Source organism: Phytophthora parasitica, assembly GCF_000247585.1.
Source record: "Phytophthora parasitica INRA-310 unplaced genomic scaffold supercont2.23, whole genome shotgun sequence".
NCBI lineage: Eukaryota > Oomycota > Peronosporomycetes > Peronosporales > Peronosporaceae > Phytophthora > Phytophthora nicotianae.
This window is the reverse complement of record NW_008649009.1, coordinates 405442-419968: the sequence shown is the minus strand read 5'-3', so window position 1 is coordinate 419968 and position 14527 is coordinate 405442. Positions and strand designations below refer to the sequence as shown.

The following is a 14527-nucleotide window of genomic DNA, read 5'->3' as shown; positions in this document are numbered from 1 at the left end:
ACGCAAGCGATTCTATGGGCCTACGACTTCCCCACCAACGCGTACCGATTGGGTGACACTCGCTTGTTCTTCCGTACTGGCAAGATCGATCTGCTGGATAAACTTCTCACCCCGGCGCCGTCTACCACTGAAAACTTGGGACAACAGTTGCTGCTTTATTTACGCAAGAAACACTGGATCAGTGTCACCACTGCCATCATCACGTTCAACGCGTTTAAGCGAATTTTCCAGGATGTTCGCTACCGACGTCGCGCGACGGTGATCCAGTGTATGGTGCGTCAGCATCTGGCAAGGAAACGAGTGCGTAAGCTTCGCGTGCAGCTTCGGATGCACAAGCTCTGGACGCGGATGTCGCACCAAGCGCAGATCATGCACGCGTACCAGGACCGTCCGGAGGATAAGATGGTGTTGCTGGACAAGTTACTGGCCAAGAACTATCTTCCTGTTAAGCAGCGCTGGCTGCTCAAGTGGCTGGGACCTCTGCAACGTGTGATTTACTTGCAGAAGCGATGGAAGAAGATCACAGCGCAGTATATGGCCAAACGAGGTTTCTTGTGGTTGTTCGAGACTGTCCGTCGCAAGCGTAGCGCTCTACGAGTGCAGTCTCATGTCCGTGCGATGATCGCGAGGACGCGCTTCCTGGAGCTCAAGAAGAAGGCGCTCGCTCGTCATCGCTGGCACGCGGCGTACCTGAAGGTGAAGGTCTTTGGTCTGTTTAACCGACAGCTACGTCTGATCCATGTGGACCGGTTAGAGAAGGACAATTCGACGTTGATGAACAGTATGGCTGCTGTAACGGAGAAGCTGGGTGAAGCACAGGAAGAAGCCAAGACGGCTAAGCTGCAGCTTAAGCAACTGCAAGTTTCGTTCGACGAAGTGAAGATCGAAGCCAAGCAGCAACAACAGCGTGTCGAGGAACTGGAGCTGGCACTGCAAGCCAGAAGATTCGAGGTCGCGGAGCTACGCAGACAGACAGGAGGAAGCCTCGTGGAGCGCATCATCCGCTTCTTTACGTGCAGTGCTGCCATCTCGCCGCCGTCTTCGCCTCGTGGCATGGTGACGCCTTCTCGTCTGCCTTCATTGAAACGACAGACGCAGTCGGCGTCGGAGGAGACTTCAGACAAAGGCGAACGGATCGTGTGGGCCACGCCGTTGAGTGAAGCTGTCATGATCCCGCAGGACGAAGACAGCAACACTACCAAGCGCCGTCTCAGCGTCACGGCAGTGAGCGAGGAGCCAGCGTTCGACGCGGAAGAAGAAGAATTCCGCTCCAAGGACGCAGATATGCTGTGGTCTGTGTCCCGATACATGTTCTAAAGAGTCAAGTGGAGAGTTGCTCGCGACGAGAAGCAAGGCGCCTCTCATTCGACGTTAACGTCGACTTATATTATTCGCGTAGCGCACGCGCAGTCGCTGTATGAGCAGCAAATACTTATGTAAACTAAGGTTTTTGTGTTTTGCCAGGGTTTTCTCGATAGGTCTAGCGAACATTTTTGCAGTAGGAGTCGTCGGAAGCACCTTTTTGCAACCTTAATTTGATGCAGTTTGTGTCCTTACGCCTTTGTGTTGTTGCCTACAACGTAGCGTATACAGCTTGTTCGATCAGCATCCGAGCAGTGTCGTTCTTTGGTTGCACATCCAGCAACTGGACGGCAGCGCGGTGTACTAAACTCCATCGCTGGAGTCTTGTAGCGCAAGTTCCGAGACCGACAAGAGCCTCGAAAAGATGTGGCTTCAACTTGATTGCCGTCTCGTAGTGACCGAGTGCCTTGCCAAAGTTGCCTAAACAGCGAAATAAAAAAATGAAATTTTCAGTGCAAATAATCAACGGCAATACCAGTTTTGGCCGACGCACCGCTTTGGTATTCCACCATGGCGAGCTTGTTCCAGGCGTAGGCAAATACCGGGAAATCTTGTACTACTTGTTCAAGCATTTCGCGAGCTTCGTCCCATTTCTTCTGACTTGCAAACTCCACCGCACGCTGCACTTCGTTTTGCGCACTGTGTCCACATTCTCCGAGCCACATTCCCTCCAGACTGGCCATGGCAAACTGGACGATGGTGCTATCGTCACACCGTAAGTACGTCAGCAAATTTTCTTCGTCGGCAGATTGGAGTTGAATGATCGACGGGGTAGCAACAACGGCATTGGCGTCTCTAGGCTTCCTTGTGACGTCACTCGGATATCGAGCTGCCAAAGCGTCGGACGGGATGTGGTGGGTACCGTCGAAGCCGTCGAAGTATAGCAAGAGTGCTGGATGTACAACCGCCTGGAAACCAAAAATACGTTTAGTGAAATCTTGCATTCACAAAACCTTTACTTTTTGAGAATAGTTTACCTTTGGTGCCTCGTCAAGCCGGATTTCACCTTGCGGCACATTGTACAGTTTGCTAGCAAAGCTGAAGCCGGGACTGTGGGGTAAAATGTCGTACACGACCCGAGGTCCTTCAACCTCATCCGTGGTCACGTGCCAGGCAAAAACCACGCCTCGCTTTTCACCTTTCACTTCAACCACATCTCCAACCAGAAACTCAATCGCATTCGTGCGTTCCTTGCAATTTCATCACCAGGTTAGCACTTCGCCAATATTTTTTTTTTCAAATGCAACAGTCTTCCCACCTTGGGTCCGAAAATCCCTTGATCCTTGAACTCGTGGATCAGAGCATTGTGGTCGTCCACACGCTTCAGCGCGTCGAAGGCGGCGTCGATACGAGCGTCCAACGCTGTTTTGTCCTCTACCGGCGGCGTGAACCCTGCGCGCACAATGCGCGCAAATGTTCTGTCTCCCCTGCCCCGTCGCTTAAGAACCTCCATATCCTCCAATCGTCGTACGAACATGCGCTCGCGCTGCCAATCGGTCTTGACGCCGGCATACGAGGCAACGGCACCCGAGCGGACAGCGTCATACAGCGTCCTGCCAGCCTCTACGTCGCGCTGCAGCGTCTGCGTGGACCGCAGTAACGCCCTTCACCCACGTCGTTAGATTATTAATTTTGAAAGCCCCTCTGCCACAAACGAAAAATATTGCCACACCGATAAAGAGCGATCACAACCGGAGACGCCATTTTCGCACTGCACAATGCAAAAGCTCACTTGGCAACAAAACAATCGATATCCAATCATAGCGCGTCATTTTAGCACTACTACATATTATTGGACAAAACTAATTTGCAACAAGAAGATACATCAAAAGTCTCCATGGCAGCGCTCGAGGGCTTCGACGTGGAGGCGTATGCCGCCAAATACAGCGGACGCAACCGAACCGAGCGGCTGTTGTTCCTCACTCAGGCATGCCCCGCGCTGGAGGCAGAGTCCAAGCGCGCTCTACTTCGAGAGCTCAAGGGGAGTCTGAATATGGGACTTTATGCGGAGTTGCTTGGCGAGAAGGTGAAAGACGAGGCCAATTTCATTGACAATGTGAAGCACAACGCGGCACAGCAGCACGAGCGACTGGAGCAAGAGCTCAATTCATATAAGTCCACGATGATCAAGGAAAGCATCCGGGTACGACTCTGATAAATTATGAGGGTCTCTAGTTGGATTTTTTTTTTACGATTTTATTTTTTGCTAGATGGGTCATAACGACTTGGGAGATTTTTACTACGAGTTGGGGGACTTGGCCTCTGCGCTGAAGAGTTTTGCTCAAGCACGAGATTATTGCACCACGGATAAACACATTATTGAAATGTGTCTAAACGTGAGCAAAGTGGCACTGCACATGCGCAACTTCGGCCATGTCACCAACTATTTGACAAAATTGGAACAAGTGAGCACTTCCCAGAGTGACCCCATGTGAGTGGAGAATGAAGGTCTCTTTGTGATAATTTTGAAAACTAATTTGCATTTGAATTTTGCAGCCTCAAGTCGAAGATCGCGTCGGCTTTTGGTCTTGTGGCTCTGCACGATAAGAATTACCACGGAGCGGCTTCCAAGTTTATTGAGTGCAGTGCGGAGATTGGCGCGAGTTATAATGAAGTACTGCATGCTGAGGATATCGCACTGTACGGCGGAATTTGCGCTCTGGCGTCGTTCAAGCGTGAAGAGTTGAAGGAGAAAGTGATCAACAACTCGTCGTTCAAGGCGTTCTTGGAGCTGCTTCCATGGCTGCGTGAACTCATCACGGACTTTTACTCGAGCAACTACGCGTCGTGCCTGCAGACACTGGAGCGAATGAAGGTAAGCTGGCCATTGTGCTAACTATGCTGTTGGTTCTGTTCTGACATGGCGTGATATTGCTGATAGCCCGAGCTGAAGCTGGACTTGTACCTGTGCGAGCATGTGGAGAACTTGTGCAAGGAGATTCGCAGTCGTGGGATTATCCAGTACTTCTTCCCGTACCTTTCCGTGGACCTGCATCAGATGGCTCGCACTTTCAACACCCCGATGGCGGATCTTGAGAAGGAGATCTGTGAGCTGATCGCTGCAGAGCGTCTCCACGCACGAATGGATTCGTATCAAAAGGTTCGAGATGAAACACGCAGCTCTTACGAAGTGTTGTTTGGTGACACTTACTGAACTTTGCTTAATTGTCGTGTAGGTGTTGTATGTTTACCACCCGAACCAGCGCGCTGCAACGTACGACCGTGCGTTTGAAGTGGGTCGCAAGTATGCAGCGGAGTCGCGCAACCTGCTGCTGCGTATGAGCTTGCTCAAGAACAACATCATTATCCGCGACTCGTAAACCAGTGCGAACTGTGGTAACGGTGCGGTGCTGACCGGGTCGGGTAATTCTCTAATCGTACCCGACTTTCTATTTGGTTTTGAATTGATCAAGTGGATGTAGTATGAGCCTCAAATAGCTAGTACGGTTTCTCTGGGGCTGTTCAAAGACATTTTTGGTTTGCAGGTTCTGCTAGATCGCTTGGCATTCGAAGCGTTTACCTGCCTCCTCATTATGAGTGACTCGGCTGATGATTCGACCGTGGTGCTAAGCGAGACAGCAGAGGGCACAACAACTGACATTCCTAGCATTACAGCAAGGACCATGACAGTAGGTGAGACGCTGGAGTACGTGCAACAAGGACTGGGTGTCCATACAAGTGCATCACGTTCCATCCTCCTGCACATTTGTCAGCGGTTGACTCGATTAGAAGCGCATTTGAGCGACGTCCGCGACGATGTTTACCAACTGCGTCGTGATACAAACCAAGGTTCAGAAACCGTCCGCGGCGAAGTCTCGGGCGTGTTTGCCAGTGTCAACAACATGTCATCCAAGCTGAAAGAATATGAAAATGCCATGGAAATGTTCCAGAATAATATGCGCGCGCACCAAAATCATCTAACGGTGCTCTCAACCAAAGTCAAGAAGGAAAAGGAGCATATCCAAGTCATTGATACGGTGCGTTCAAGTATTAATGACACATCATTTATCAATTTGACATAATATTCGTTCGTTTACCTAGAAAGTTGAAGATCATCGCCAAGACATGAATAATAAATTTGTCGAGTTGACGCAGAAGTTCCAGGATTTACCTCTTCAACTGGCTGCATTGCAGGCACCCCCTCCTAGTCATATACCCGAACAGTTTACATTTCAGACGAATGACGAGAAGATATCACTCCAAACACATATGCAGCGTCTTGATAGTCAGCGTTCCAAGGGGTATACGGACCTGCAGCCGTTTACTATTCCCGACGACATGAAGCTGAAAGTTGAGGCCAGAATTCGGCAGCAAGAGGCCAGCAAGCGTGAAGCAGACGCCCGAGCTGCCGCCGAATTATCGGATGCCTACAGACGCCTTCAGCTTGCATCAGCGAGCAGCAACAACCCGCGACTCAGTGAACTTCACGTGAGTCTGGATCTATGTCAACAAGAAATGAAGCGTGCGTTCCAGCTGATCCGGACATCGAACTTGCAACTTTATTCACTCTGTGAGTCCAAGGCAGAAAAAATGGACCTGACAGTGCTGCAGAACGAGGTTAAACAACTTCGCAGCCATCTCCGAGATATTGAAATTTCGCCATCAGGACATCGACCAAAGCAGCCCCAGTTACACATTGGCAACGAAAAAGTGGACGGACCATTTGACGACATAATGGTGGGGGATAAAGGTCCCTGCTTAAGCTCGAAAAAGGGATCGCAGCATCTTACAAGCTCCCAGATTCCTGTGCTACGAGTGTCACTCCTGGAGTTGTCAAGGAATTTGAATCTTCTCAAACATCGCTGGAAGAAACACAAGCGACTGAATCCAACTAGCGGCTCAAGCGTAAATCCAGTGGCACAGAAGCATCTTGAAAAGTTAGTAGTGTTGATCAATGACGCATACTCGTCCATGGCACAGGAGCCCGTAGATCTTGCTGCCGTTGAGGCCCATGTTGAAAAAGTGAGTCGTGTGCTCGGCTCGGACTTTTCCATGCAGATTTTAGCGTTGTTAGGTGGACGAAGTGAAGAGCCTGAGAGCTGTCGATTCCCAGTAGCGATTACTGCACGAGCTGCCGCTGGCGAAATGGCTTCTGCACTGTGTAGATACTCGGAAGCATTCACCGATATGTTTTTCCGCCGTGAAGCTGACAACAAGGTGGCTACGGCCGCGATGAATGAGTGGGCCTCTGAAAAGCGTACTCTGGAGAATGTGGGTCGTGAAGTTAGTGCACTCACTCGTAGTCAACATGTACTCGAGACAGCATTAGCTAAACTGGCTGCTGAGATGCAGAAGACAAGACATGTTGCTGCTGAGGTTGGTGAAGGTGGCAGTCTGAACTTGTGGACAACTTTGGGCGACGAGTTACAGCAGCTGAAGGGGAAAATCGATGCGATGAGTAAGCAGTTTATCACTGAGGCGGAGCTTGTGGAAATACTAAGAGACCTCAAGCGTGAGCAGCAGTGTGCCCCCTTAGGAGTGAGTGGGGTGGTAATCGGACAGCGCTATCAATCTGGTACTATGCCGTTGTCACTAGATTCGCCATCATCCGCATTGCTAAAGCGTCCGCCAAATGTGGAAAACGACTCATCTGCAACCAAAATGTTAGCAGCAATTACGCTTGAGCCACCTGAAGACCGACCAAGGTCTCAAACGAAGTTAGATCCCCTTCAAGGTGTAAAGATCAATGGTTCTTCACGACACCAAACAAGACCCAATTCAGGAGAGAATGGTGGAGCTGGTGCTGGAACTGCCACTAGTAGAATTCACGCACGAGCGCAGATGCTACGACCGAAGAGTAGGCACACTTAGATCATCTAGTAGGTACTATCAAACCTCTGTATCCTACAGCGTCATTGCGTTCTATTACAACTACACTGGGCGTGGGTCCAGCGATTCAATATTCAAAAAGCACAAGTTGTTTGTTCATCGAGTGATTCCGTTACGGGAGCGGCTCAGAAGCGTCACCCACACGCTTCAGATGCAGATACGCATCAGTGCCGTATCCTTCCATTGAGATCACTTGAAGATCTCCACCGAAGTAGCGTGCGAATAAACGACTGATCGGCAAGCCGTATCCCAGTCCGGCGAGCGGTGAGTCCCCGCCGAAATCATTGGGGGCCTCTAGCCTTTCGAACGCTTCTGAATCTGCCGTCGTGTAAAGATACGACCAAATGCGCGAGACGGACGAGCGCGGGATGCCTCCTCCTTCGTCCGAGATTTTAATCGACACATCTTCGTTGTCTTCTCCGTCTGCAATTACGATCTTTATAGGCGGCATGTCATTGTCAACTCCGTGGAATTCTACCACCGCACGCATAGAGTTCTTGATCACCTCGAAGAGCATGTGGTGCAAGTGACTTGGTACAAAAGGCATGGAGAAGTCAGTGTGGCCATGCAATTCAACCTCAGGGGCATCTCCATACTGCCTCAAACACATGTGCCGGGCAGTGTCAATAGCCGCAAGGGCAATCTCAGCGGGTGAAGTGCTCTCACAGATACAGCCAACCCATCCTTCCTCTTCCTCATGAAGAGCAATATGTTGGCTCATGAGCATTCGAATCCCGATTCTCGACATGTAAAATGCATCCAGAAAGGAGTGCAAATCTGACAAGTCTGCGAATTCTTGGGATCTCAAATATCTCTGCCCCAGTTCTTTCCTGGTGACTCCATGACCTTTTTCCGAAAAAGACTTGAATAGTTCCATCTTGAGTTCGTGGACGCCTTTGGCCATTGTATACAACGTGCCACTATGGCGGCCTTTAATGCTTTCGATTAAATCTCGAAAAGCCAATTCGTCTTGATATGTTTCCACTTTTGGGAAATTCAGCAGCTCCTGGGCCGAGTTGACGTACCATTCACGCACCTGCTTGACCGACGGCATGTCGCTTAGTCCATGCGGTAAATTCTCCAGATTCTTGATGCGGTGCGCGTATCGGACGGGCATTTCCCCGTGCAAGAAGCGCGCGGACTGGATGAGCTTCTGAGGGGAAATACCCGTTCCGAACTCCAGTAAATACTGGAGTGATACGCCCGTTTGTGGTAGCTGAGCCAACTCGTCGATCTTCGCCGTCATGTTGTCGTGGAATGCATTGCTGGCATTGAGACTTGAGGCCCCGCGGCGGATCGGAGCGCGGCCGGCGAGACGATGCATGGACTTCCGATGCGGTATAAGGATATGTTTCTGTGAGAATGGAGGCAAGTATCGAAGTGACGCATTCGACGTGAAGCGACTGGAGAGATCCGATTAAGTGCGAGGAAACGATGGCATACAAATATCAAGTCTAAAGAATTGATAATGCGGCACGCAGATGTTTGCGCGTTCTTGTGGCGAGGAGGAAACTTCAACTCTGAAGAGATCAGCTGTGGCCTCGGCTCAAGCACCCAATGGGCAATGTTGGACGCATTGGGTCCAATAGTCCTTTCAACTCGGTGTTCCAGTTACAGAGTGGAAGGCAATTCGTGCAGTTAGACGCTCATCATGGTTCGCTCCGTACGCGCGATGGTTGTTATTGGCAATAACTTATTGTTGTTAATTTGTCCCGGTGACGTTGATAGAATACTCCAATTCTAACCACCAACACTGGAAAGATGTTTGTTTGAATCTATGGCGTTCACGCTCATACATTGCTACTGTAGTTTCCAGTTTGGTATCGGCGCTTCAAATTGAGATGAACAGCGCCCGCCAACCTGAAAAGAAAGCAGCGTTGTTGTTTTTCCTCCGAGGCTCGTCGAATGGCAAAAACATTGTCAGCCTACAAACAAGCAGCGCTTCTGTAGCTCCTCAGAGGGTAAGGCCCAGATCACTCCAACAGTATTCCGTTCGAACGCAACCAAACACCGAGTTGAGTTGTGGTTGACTCAATGTGTCAACAGTGTTCACACATTGATGTAGACTAAGCACTGATCAGTCCGCGTCCTCGAAGGAAAGACCTCTTTCAAGAGCCAAAGTTGACGCGTTCCCTCTGTTGATACTGTATCCGCAGTTTTAATCAAATTCTAAACAGCATAATCATTTTTCAAACTTCATTTTAGATCTGTAGCAAGGTCAAAAAAAAAAAAAAATGGTGCGGTTCTGGGAGCTGACCCTGGTCGCGGCGGCGGTGCTGCTGTGTCAGGCCGGTGTGTTCTACTTCCAGGCGTGGCACTGCCAGCTACAATTACCTCAAATGTCTGATGACACTCTCACGGTCTTGGTTGTGACGGACGTGCATCTACTGGGCAAACGGCGACGCTCGTTCGTCGAGAGGCTGTGGGTGGATTGGCAAGTTCGCGCGGCTGCTAGAGCTGCGGTGGACGTGCACAGTCCCGAGGTAGCGCTCGTGCTGGGCGACCAGTTCGACGAGGGTAGTCGCTGGACTCCAGACGTGGACTGGGACGAATATGCCGGACGATTCTTCCGCGCCTTCGCGAGCTTCCTGCCTTTGAGAACGCTCTACCTGGTGGGCAACCACGACACGTCATTCGGTCGGGACATGCGGCTCCAGGACTTAAAGCGCTATGAGGTCACGTTCGGGGCAGCGAACCGCATCGATGAGATCCAGGGACACACGTTTGTGAGTCTCAACACGATGGCGCTGGACTCGGACGTGGCCAGTCGTGAGGTGAAGACGGAGGCCAGGAGCTTCCTGGAAAGCGTCAACTTTTACGACCTGCGGGCACGGACAACCGGCAGCGTCATTCTACTCACACACCTGCCGCTCTTTCGCGTGGACGACCTCCAGTGCGGGGAAGAGCGGCTTCGCGAGTCGGGCCACGTCACGTATGAGGCCCCCCGCTTCAAGTACGAGACGCACCACCACGTTCTCTCTCGTGAGCTGTCCGCGGAGTTGTTGGCTAAAGTGCAGCCTGATCTAGTGCTGTCAGGCCACACACACGCGTTGTGCGCGTACAAACACTCCAACGCTGTGGCTATGGAGTACACTGTACCTGCATTCTCGTGGGGTCAGCGTCCCGATCCGAGCTACGCGGTGCTGCGGCTGCCGCACGCTAATAAACCAGAAATCACGGCTTGTCACTTGCCTCAGGAGCCGTTCGTCTTCGCCACGTACGCTGTGATTGCTGCCGTCATCGTGTTAGCCCACATTGCCAGGCTGGTGTACAATCTGAGAGCACCTAAGGTGAAAAAGACTAAGGGCGCGTAAATATGAGAACTAGAAGTGAGCAGGCCGAAGCATAGACAAGATGCTGGACTCTGTCGGTGACACAAATCCAGACAAAGTTAAAGAATTTCTTCTTGCCAAGAAGTTACGAACTCAGAGAGTCCAGACTAGATCAAACATTTATTTAGGGTAGACTTCATTTACCCTTAGACGCAAAGTACACATACTGCACCTAAGACGGATTAATCCGTACGTGCATGGTGATATGACCCCCTTCCGATGATCGAGGAATCCACATCAACAACGAACCGCCACCCTTACCGGGCAAACCAAACAAACCAGGACGCCAGCGATCTAAGTACATCGTCTTGTCCTCCAGCTCCGGGAACGTAGCGTCCCATGTAGTGACATCACCTGCACCGACATCGACTTTTGCATATTGGTCACCACCTGAATGGACTACAACCGTCACATCCTTGGTATCGACGCTCTCGAAAATGAGGTGAACAACACCATCGCCTGCGTGGGTGTAGGACCCGTAGCTTCCAACAAACGCTTCGTCCATCGCTTTTAGACCCAACGCATCGTAAAGTGTTCCATCGTCGATTTCACCCACATACGCTGTGGGTCCACAAATGGGCTGCACGAACTGTGACGCCATGTACGCAATACCTGTCGGGTCGAGCGCTGAGAGCATAACTAGACCCATGTTAGATACTTCCAGCATGTAATCTTTCTTTGCAACGCCCTTGCCGCCGTCTGTCTTGCCAGTTTCGATGAGTTGATCAACGATAACCCCGAACGTTTTTCGCAGCAGGTCACGCGTCTCGTACGCTGCTGTGATAGTCTTGGAAGCCAATAGTTCCCCCATGCAGTTGTTCGTGACAACCGGGATATCGTTCAGCACAATCGCCGATTTGTACACCTTCACTCGAATGTCGTTAACCTCAGTACTCACACTGCGGTACTTGAGTACAGCGCGAGTGACACGATCTGTAAGACGCTTTAGTTGCCAGCCACAACTCGAGTTTTTAGCCACCAACTCGTCGAGTTCATCCACTGTTGTCTTTGAGTTGTTGAGGAGACCATTACCCGAGAGCAAACTCATGACATTGGCTCCCGTCGAAATGATCTCGTCACCATTGGTGATGGCTTGTTTTACGATACCTTCGACAATCTGAAGCACATAATCAGCGAACTTGGCGTCTTTGGGGACGGGGATGTTGAGGCACGTGCAAATAGCAACCGGGATATCGTATAATACGACGTCAGCTTGGTAAGCAATCGCAAGCATTTCTGCAGTATCACCGACGGGAGCTGACGTTTGACGGTAGCGGAGATAGTAGATCAGCCCTCTGATCGCTTCTACAGTATTCCGAACGCACTTAACAGCCCACTTGGCGATTTTGAAAGCAGCTCGAATCGAACCGAATACATTAGCAGTAGCAACATTGAGTGCCACCTGGGCGACTGCACCGATTTTGGAGAGAACGGCGAGAACACAATCGTCATTTTGAGGAATGCATTCCAAGCCACACGGAATCGGGTATGACAATGGACACCGCGCGGCGCAGTCGTCACCATCCTTGCTGTAGCCCAATGGACAAATATTGTTGCTATCAAAGTCCATCGATTTTCGATAGCAAGCAGTATCCTTGGATTTACCAATTGTGGGGCCCACCCAGTTGCGGATCGTAGTGCCGTACGTGTTGTTACCCACACCTGATGGATCATTAAGCGCAATATCTTTTGCTGTCTTTCTCGTCCAGATCGCACCAATTTGGTCCACTTCATCATCAGCACGACCGTAAAACCCACCCAATACAAAACCTTCAGGAGCTGTCGCTGTACCGGAGTTGCCGGTCTTAGTTCCACCCTCGATAGTTTGACCAGTGGTGGTAGTGAAGCTAATGTAGAAGACTCGTGTGTGTTTGTCCTTTTTGTCCCAATGAGCCTCCATAGAAGTGATGTGCTCATCAGCAGCAAGCGTAATCGTCTTCTCGGTGCCCCCATTGCCCCCATGATTCATAATTTGCTCGGCTGGTGAAGTTATTTGCAACGTCACAGCATCTACACGTTTGTTTCACCGGATCGTGATAGCGCTAATAGTTTGTCCGAACTTGATATTGTTGATATCCGAGAACGCGTTACCATGTGGACCGCCAAAGAGCTCACCAAGTGCAATGTCCTCGTCAGCCGATACCTTAGCGGTACTGGTTGTTTCGTTAACCGCTGCAATACTCGACCACACTGCGCCAATAAGATCAACTTCATCACCATACCGACCAAAGAATCCGGCTAATTGGTAACCTTTTGGTGCAGTTAGTGATCCCTTCTCCTTGGTTTGTGATCCGCCAGATACCTTGTTGCCTTTGCTGGTGCCCAGACTGAGGTAGAATATGCGCGTGTGGCCGCTCTTTTGACTCCAGTGAACTTCCATCGCGGTAATGTACTCTCCAGGCTCCAGAGCAAGCGTATTTTCCTTACCACCAGTACCACCATGGGTGAACGTCATCTCCTTAGGTGCTGCGACTTGTACCGTAAGGCCGTCAAGACGCTCACCTGCTCGAATAGTGACAGAGCTGATGGTCATTCCAGACGTGCAAGCCAGTTGATCGGAGAACTGCTTTCCATGGGGTCCACCAAAAGAATCACTCAGCTGAACAGGCCGCTTATTCGCCTTCGTCTTTATCTCCGACAAACTGCCAGCAATGTCCTCTGGAGCGACAGTGCCTGGCGAGTCCTCATCCTTAACAGGAGCTGGTGCAGGTGTCGGAGCTGGCGTAACGAGATCGATATATGCCCAAACAGCACCCAGAGTATCGATCTCCTTGCCAGATTTACCGAAGAAACCCGCTAACTGGAAACCTTCAGGTGCAGTCACTGTGCTCTTGTCGTCTGTCATTGATCCTCCAGACAGCGAGTTACCCGCACTCGTCAGGAAATTCACGTAAAAAATACGAGTGTGGTCGTCCTTCTTACCCCAATGAACCTCCATCGAGTTGATGTACTCTCCTGGACCAAGCTTCAGCACCTTACGGTCACCACCGGTTCCTCCGTGAGTGAACGTGAGCGTCTTGGGAGCTGAGATTTCCAAACTGATACCATCTAGGCGTTCACCAGCGTAGATGGAGATTTGACTAACAGTCTGTCCAGAGTTAACAAAGTTCTTGTCCGAGAAGTCTGTACCGTGAGGTCCACCAAAGCTTTTGCTCAACACAACAGAGTCCTTGACACTCATTGTTGGAGCAGGAGGCGTCTCCTGTTTTGCTGGCGAGGCTGCCGATCCTGCCGCAGACGCGACGTCTCCCGAGCCAGCTTTAGGCGCAGCGGCCGAGCCTTCTGTTGACGCTGCAGTTGAGGACTCTACTTTCTTCTGAATTGGGGTGTCGACAGCACCTGAAGAATCGGCTGAAGCGAGAGCAGAGTCTTTTGTCGAGCCGACTTCCGAGCTATCGGTGGATGTTGCTCCTGAGGCTTCTGGTATCTTTTGAGTAGGGGTGCCAGCAGAACCAGAAGCATCAGCTGAAGCTATTGCGGAGTCTTCGGTTGACTCGACTGCAGAGCCTTCACTTGATGCTATCGCTGCCTTCTTCTTAATGGGGGCTTCAGCAGAGCCAGAGGCGTCACCAGAAGCTAGTGCGGAGCTTTCCGTGGACTCGACTGTAGAGCCTTCATTCGATGCCGTTGCAGCTGTCTTCTTCGCTTTCTTCTTAATCGGGGTGTCAGTAGAGCCTGAAGCATTGGCTGAGGCTAACGCAGCGTCTTCTGTCGACCCTGCCGATGCTTCGCTGGACGCTACTGCTGCCTTCTTCGTTTTCTTTTTCTTAATGGAGACTTCAGCAGAACCAGAACCAGAAGCAGCAGCAGAAGCTACTGCCGAGTCTCCGCTGGACTCAGCTGCAGAGCCTTCGCTCGACTTTACTGTCGCCTTTTTCTTTTTCTTAACCGGAGTTTCCGTAGAGCCTGAAGCACCGTCCGACGCAAGTGCAGAATCTTCAGTAGATACAGCGTTCTGCTTCGTGGGGGCTTCAGCGGGGCCTGACGATTCGGTTGAAGCTAGT

General features: G+C 50.9%; 8 protein-coding genes across 11 annotated transcripts in view; 4 read left to right on the top strand and 4 right to left on the bottom strand.

The window, feature by feature from the left end:
* PPTG_22792 (hypothetical protein) overlaps positions 1–1550 on the top strand; it is an 8716-nt gene extending 7166 nt beyond the window's left edge. The window contains exon 5 of the mRNA XM_008906285.1: positions 8–1550. Within this exon, the coding sequence (XP_008904533.1) occupies positions 8–1317 (1310 nt within the window). The 3' untranslated portion in view covers positions 1318–1550. The remainder of the gene's footprint in view (positions 1–7) is intronic.
* Positions 1323–3100, bottom strand: PPTG_10822 (hypothetical protein). Of its 4 annotated transcripts, XM_008906281.1 has the most exons (5): positions 3035–3100; positions 2621–2966; positions 2340–2552; positions 1856–2270; positions 1323–1782 (listed from the first exon to the last, which is right to left on the bottom strand). In XM_008906281.1, the coding sequence occupies exons 1-5, from the start codon at positions 3064–3066 to the stop codon at positions 1574–1576; spliced, it is 1215 nt and encodes a 404-aa protein (XP_008904529.1). In that variant the 5' UTR covers positions 3067–3100; the 3' UTR covers positions 1323–1573. The 4 variants fall into 4 exon arrangements, with proteins under 4 accessions (XP_008904529.1, XP_008904530.1, XP_008904531.1 ...); XM_008906282.1 differs by having other exon boundaries at positions 2621–3100; XM_008906283.1 differs by lacking the exon at positions 1323–1782 and having other exon boundaries at positions 1797–2270.
* A 99-nt stretch (positions 3101–3199) lies between these two features.
* On the top strand, positions 3200–4682 carry PPTG_10821 (hypothetical protein; the record flags this gene model as incomplete). The annotated part of the gene is made up of 5 exons (XM_008906280.1): positions 3200–3505; positions 3573–3793; positions 3859–4177; positions 4244–4462; positions 4539–4682. 5 exons carry the CDS (start codon positions 3200–3202, stop codon positions 4680–4682), a joined length of 1209 nt encoding a protein of 402 aa, XP_008904528.1.
* A 213-nt stretch (positions 4683–4895) lies between these two features.
* PPTG_10820 (hypothetical protein) lies at positions 4896–7173 on the top strand (the record flags this gene model as incomplete). Its single annotated transcript, XM_008906279.1, has 2 exons — positions 4896–5339; positions 5404–7173. 2 exons carry the CDS (start codon positions 4896–4898, stop codon positions 7171–7173), a joined length of 2214 nt encoding a protein of 737 aa, XP_008904527.1.
* On the bottom strand, positions 6907–8566 carry PPTG_10819 (hypothetical protein). The gene has a single exon (XM_008906278.1). It carries the CDS (start codon positions 8513–8515, stop codon positions 7304–7306), a length of 1212 nt encoding a protein of 403 aa, XP_008904526.1. The 5' UTR covers positions 8516–8566; the 3' UTR covers positions 6907–7303.
* An 845-nt stretch (positions 8567–9411) lies between these two features.
* On the top strand, positions 9412–10800 carry PPTG_10818 (hypothetical protein). Its single transcript, XM_008906277.1, has one exon. The coding sequence runs from the start codon at positions 9426–9428 to the stop codon at positions 10503–10505; it is 1080 nt and encodes a 359-aa protein (XP_008904525.1). The 5' UTR covers positions 9412–9425; the 3' UTR covers positions 10506–10800.
* Positions 10696–12492, bottom strand: PPTG_22791 (hypothetical protein; the record flags this gene model as incomplete). Its single annotated transcript, XM_008906276.1, has 1 exon — positions 10696–12492. The coding sequence occupies one exon, from the start codon at positions 12490–12492 to the stop codon at positions 10696–10698; it is 1797 nt and encodes a 598-aa protein (XP_008904524.1).
* A 54-nt stretch (positions 12493–12546) lies between these two features.
* The window catches only part of PPTG_22790 (hypothetical protein), a gene marked incomplete at both ends in the record, with an annotated part of 3018 nt that continues 1037 nt past the window's right edge, over positions 12547–14527 (bottom strand). Inside the window, one exon of the mRNA XM_008906275.1 lies at positions 12547–14522. Coding sequence (XP_008904523.1) covers positions 12547–14522 — 1976 coding nt within the window. The remainder of the gene's footprint in view (positions 14523–14527) is intronic.

Excerpts from the sequence above, each read along its gene's own strand:
- PPTG_10822 (XM_008906281.1), bottom strand. The coding sequence starts at position 3,066 with ATGGCGTCTCCGGTTGTGATCGCTCTTTATCG. Across the intron at positions 2,553-2,620 it reads AAGGGATTTTCGGACCCAAG|GAACGCACGAATGCGATTGA; the intron begins GTGGGAAGACTG and ends TGAAATTGCAAG. Across the intron at positions 2,271-2,339 it reads GGCTTGACGAGGCACCAAAG|GCGGTTGTACATCCAGCACT; the intron begins GTAAACTATTCT and ends TTTGGTTTCCAG.
- PPTG_10819 (XM_008906278.1), bottom strand. The coding sequence starts at position 8,515 with ATGCATCGTCTCGCCGGCCGCGCTCCGATCCGCCGCGGGGCCTCAAGT.
- PPTG_10818 (XM_008906277.1), top strand. The coding sequence starts at position 9,426 with ATGGTGCGGTTCTGGGAGCTGACCCTGGTCGCGGCGGCGGTGCTGCTG.